Source organism: Trematomus bernacchii, unplaced genomic scaffold (assembly GCF_902827165.1).
Source record: "Trematomus bernacchii unplaced genomic scaffold, fTreBer1.1, whole genome shotgun sequence".
Lineage (NCBI taxonomy): Eukaryota > Metazoa > Chordata > Actinopteri > Perciformes > Nototheniidae > Trematomus > Trematomus bernacchii.
In genome coordinates this window covers 7,521,907-7,527,084 of record NW_022988098.1, presented here as the reverse complement: position 1 = coordinate 7,527,084, position 5,178 = coordinate 7,521,907, and the positions used below count along the sequence as shown (strand labels likewise).

Genomic DNA, 5,178 nt, shown 5'->3' with positions numbered 1-5,178 from the left:
ATATGACGCACACCTGCACACTTGCTAGCCTGTTCCACTCTTTGTTTTCCGAATAGCAGGAAGTATTCTTGCCTTGCTTCTGAAGCAAGACGCTCGGCTCGGCTGTGCTACCAAGCCAGCATCCTCGCGATTGAGAAACGGCCAGTGGCTCTGCAGCAGCTTTACTCGACATTGAGAAACGGCCCGAGTGTGTGTTTGTGTTTTGTCATGATTTCCCACAGCTAAAAGTTGTCTCCTTCCTTCTGCTGAGGCCAAGTTAGCAAGTCAGCTGACAACCACATAAGCTAAAGTGTCAATAAGTCTTATTTTGGTACTTGTATGTATTCCCAGAACTACTAAGAGCAGACAAAAGAAAACACAGACATTGTTTGTATTATTTATACATTTTAATGGAAATATTTACTGACAACTGTTAAATATTTAATCTTGCCACTCCTACAGAGGTGTGAAGGATCACTGTACAGTAAGCTTTCACAGTATTTCTTACAGTATTTACATCCTCCCTCCCCGTTAGCAGTGGATGAGCACATTTACAACTTCACATCTGCAAGCTACACGCCGGCTCCCTTCACACAGCGCTTCAAAAGCATTTACAAAAAAGTAAATATCAGCGTACAAAGAGAACAAAATAATCAGTTATCTGTACAGTGTTTCTTCAAGATTAGTCAAATCACACACAAAATCTCACGTGAACTGCAATGCAAACCCTCTGAAGCTAACCATGTTGGTATGATTAGAAAAACAGAAAACACGGTGTGAAATGTTAGATTCACTCAATAAATAAACCCTGTTAAAACAACATATAAAGCCCTAACATTAAGAAAGACGCATCGAATGTATGGATGATTATTATTAGTACGTCTAAACACACACCAACTTCCCGTTTGGATTATTTTCAATTGTTAATAAGAGGTTTTAAAGTACGACAATGATCCCTAAAGCATTTATTATTCAGATTTGATTGTAATGATATGGTCTGTAGAGCACAACCTTACACTAACTTTTTTGGTTAAGAAAATAAATTACAACTAAGAACATTTAGAAGAGAGATCCGCTTTTCCCTCAGTTTAGTGCCTAGGGATAATTAACTATAGATGTCTGTTATATCCACATTTGGGATTTAGGATTTAGGCTGGGTTGTACCAACAATAATTATAATTTTTAAACCTGAACCAAACGAGGTTTAAATCACATTGCACTAAAATGTTAGCTTTGAATTAAAAAAAAGTCTAAAATGTAAACCTCTCTTTTAGTTTTTACTCTCAACGTAGATTTAATTTGCTTTCCTGTAACCCAATTCAGTTTTAACTTAATTTTTAAAATCTAAACCCAATAGAGGTTAGTAATGTTTCTGAATCTGTTATGGAGACTGTACAGAAGAGGATTAGGGCCACATGTGAAATAGTTCTCAGACAAAAGTCAGAAATCTGAGATAAAAGTTGGAATTCTGAACAAAAAAGTAAAAGAAAATCACTTTTGGTCAGAAAAAAATAAAAAGAATCAACATGTGACCCTCATCCTGTCCCATAGGACTTTCTGTGCTTCGGCCGGCAAGTATTTATCTCAAGGAGAACCTCGAGCCAACATGAGTAACGTTTCTAATTGACTCATGTGTACCTCAATTCTGAGCAGAAAGCGTTTTAGCTCTTCACATTACTGTATGCTAGCATGTTAGGTTTAATTCCCAAGTAACCTAAATAAAGCTGTTCTCACTATTAATGATAATAAGGGCTTATGATTTCCACTAGGCTTTAGGGACCTCTGTGAAGTTAATGGTGAATTATTCAGTGCAAATGGACTTATTATCAGGGCGGGATTACTACTATTAGGAGTGTGCGTTCAAGCGGCTGACTGATTTGCCCTTTTTAGGCAAATCTATTAAACAAGCTATTAGTGACATAAAATAGGGGCCTCTTGATTATCATAAAAAATGAGCAGGTAGCTTCCATATATATCTCATATATGAAAGCTAAGTAACCCATTTATGAGTTATATAATTCACATTTTGGATAATCTGATCTTCACGTCTAAGGATGAGAACCACGGTCTCATTTGAAACATAAATGTGACCTTTCTCAGGTTAACGGTCAGTGTCTCTGCTGCTGCTGCTCCACTTGTAAATTATTAAGCCCATCAGTTACATGAGAGCTGCAGAGGAGGACAAAGGTCAGATCTCAGTGTCTCCCCCTGCTGGAGCTGGTGATCAAAGAGGAAACATCTCTGGAGCCCAGCATGAATCAACTCAGATTCATTCATTGGTCAATCCTGTGCTTAAGGTCGTTATGAGAAAGTGCTTGTGGTGAAACTCACTGAGAGACTGACTCAGTGTCACGGTACCTCACATATAGAACTATAGGACCTTTTTTTTAAGCCTATAAAGATTTGAATTCAAGGCCAATTGAATTCAAGGAAATATGTTGCCATGTAGTACTATACTCTTAAACTTTGAGGAGCCAGAATATGAAAAAAGGACAAGAAATGAATGAGTAAGGGCCCCCTCTATGCTTATTAGAAGGACCACTGCTGATTTGAGACAAATATCAGTTTACTAGGTATGGTGTATTAGCTTGTAAAAAAGGTTAAATGTCCTCTGTGGCTCTTAAGAAGCTTGTCAAGTCACTAAAGTAGAGATAAGGGGTCCCGTCTCTTTATACATCCATGGTTAGTAGCATGTTATTTAGCCTGGAGCAGAGGTAAGATCACTATGTTCCTAATTTTCCACTAATGCCTTAACAGAGCTCCCTTAGCAGACACTTAAGGCTTTATACAAACTGCAGTGCAAAATCAGCCAAGTTGTCGTTTTTTTTTACTTTTTCTTAAATGATTATATATCACAGGAGTGTCACATGACATGCTTTTCCATCCAAGAAATAATAGTGATCTTATAACTGCAACACCACCCCAGATAGATAACTCATTAATGCCTCATTTTGTAAGCTAGACTTGATTTGACCCCGGATATAAGTTTCGCAACGTCTGATTATGTCCAGGTGTGGGATGAGAATGGATTTGAGTTGAGCTGAGAGCTGCCTCTGATGTTAGGATGCTTCAATCTGAACAGCTTTAGGTTAAGTAACATGAGGGAGCAGAGGAGGAGGTAGTTGAAAGTGAGGCTGAGGAAGGTTGTGATTTTCCAACAGGTCTGGAACGTTTAAATGCAAAGTTTAACGGAGCGATTCGCTGGAACCATAAAAGTCAAAAAGGTGGAAAAGTGTTTGAGGGCAGAAACACACACACAGGTTTACACAGGTCTCCATCTCCTCTCCGGCTTCAAATCACTCCCCAATCCAACAGGAAGCTAACCACAGCCACCCAAAACTGAAGAGCTGTTGCACCGGAGATGTTAACTGACCCAAAAGGTGTCCACGTAAATAAATATAATGCACATTTTGCTACTCTCTATCCCCCATTGCTAGAACACAATAGTGATGTGACCTGCCGCCAAAAGCTTTTCCATTTGCTGTTCCACACATTCAGTGTCAGGTAAGGGGGGGGGGGGGACACACACGAGCAATCAGAAATGTTATATTTCTATTAGCAGCAGCAGCAGCAGCAGCAGTTTGCATGGACTACATCAAGAGGAACTGACGGGAGCTCAAACTGCAACAACACAAAGAAAATAAATCAGAGGAATGACGACAGTGTTTGATGCAGTAGAGGAATACTTAGCATCAAAGCTGGAGTAAAAAGAGGAAGGATTAGGAGTTTAAATGTCTGCAGACAGGAGGAGGAATGGTCTCATCACACACACATATGTAAAATGGGAGGAGTGCAAGATGAAATGCCATGGATACAGAGAGACGGACAAACTATGTGCATCAAATCGTCCCTCTTCTGACCTTCATAACCAGCGCTGTGGAACATTTCCCCCAGAGACAGACATAACTCAAGTCTGTTGTGTCTACCCTAAAGTCACTCTTCTGCGCCTTGTTCAGCTTCTCGAAGAGGGCTTCATCATGATAAATTAAGAAACATACACAAGCGTACTCTCACACACATACACACAGGACCCAATGGAAGTTTTATCGTTCTCGAGCAAGAGGTAAGTCGCAGAGCAGAGTAATTGCGCTTGTTGCGGAAAAAAAGGAAGCCGGGTAGACGGAGCAGCGCTGCATCGACAGCTGGCTCACAGAAGAGTTCCCGCCCCACAGGAAGTGGCAGCAGGAAACCTGTCTCACCCTCCTGTCTGCCTCTCTCTCTCTCCCCCCGTCTCTCATTCTGGGATCTGCAGAGCCATCAGTGCAGGTTTGGTCTCAAAGTACTGGTTGAAACGTAGCACAGCGTACCTGAGAGAGAGAGAGAGAGAGAGAGAGAGAGAGAGAGAGAGAGAGAGAGAGAGAGAGAGAGAGAGAGAGAGAGAGAGAGAGAGAGAGGAGAGAGAGAGAGAGAGAGAGAGAGAGAGAGAGAGAGAGAGAGAGAGAGAGGAAAGGTGGTGTTAATGCAGCTGTGAATGTAAATCCTCTGGGAGGACATATGTTATAACACCCCTTGTTGTTAAATACCAACCAACTATGTGCAATATATATATGCCGTTAATAACTGTGCAATATATACCTGGCTTACAAACATAGCAAAAACAATACATGATATGCAAAAGGTGCAAAAGAGCAAGAGCATCATACACAAGTATTTATGACATGTGCTGCTACATTATGACAATGTAGCAGCTACGACACATCAAGTGCAAGAGGAGATACCCCTGTGTTAAAGTGGATTTAGCCGTGATTACACGTCTGGTTGTTTCTCAACCATTCTTTGAGTTGACCTTTAAAACTATTGAGAGTGGGACAATCCTGTATCTCAGTAGGGAGGCTGTTCCACAATGAGCTGCCTTTAACGGAGAGGACATTTTGTCCAAAAGTGGTCCGTCTGCGGTGGACTTCACAGTCTCCTCTGGTTTCTGACCTAGTGCAGCGTCCAGTGTGTTTTTGTGATGAATTCCCCTAAGGGGGGGGGGGGGCAGTGTCTGTGTTGAACTGTAGTGAAATCAATCTTTTTGTAGTGCCCGCCCACACAGAAAATGCACCAATTACATGTCAGTCTGAACCGAAAATTCATGCTAATACCAACGTAAAGAGTGCAATCCTGGCCGTAATAAAAAACAAAATAAATGGTATATATACTTATCATACTTGGCTAATGTAGACTAACATGCTTGCTGGAAATCCGCTAACTGAC

The 5,178-nt window shown here is 40.9% G+C and overlaps 1 protein-coding gene across 1 annotated transcript in view; it reads right to left on the bottom strand.

The window, feature by feature from the left end:
* Window positions 1-364: 364 nt before the first annotated feature.
* The window catches only part of etnk2 (ethanolamine kinase 2), a 31,159-nt gene continuing 26,345 nt past the window's right edge, over window positions 365-5,178 (bottom strand). The window contains exon 10 of the mRNA XM_034121773.1: window positions 365-4,286. Coding sequence (XP_033977664.1) covers window positions 4,214-4,286 — 73 coding nt within the window. The 3' untranslated portion in view covers window positions 365-4,213. The remainder of the gene's footprint in view (window positions 4,287-5,178) is intronic.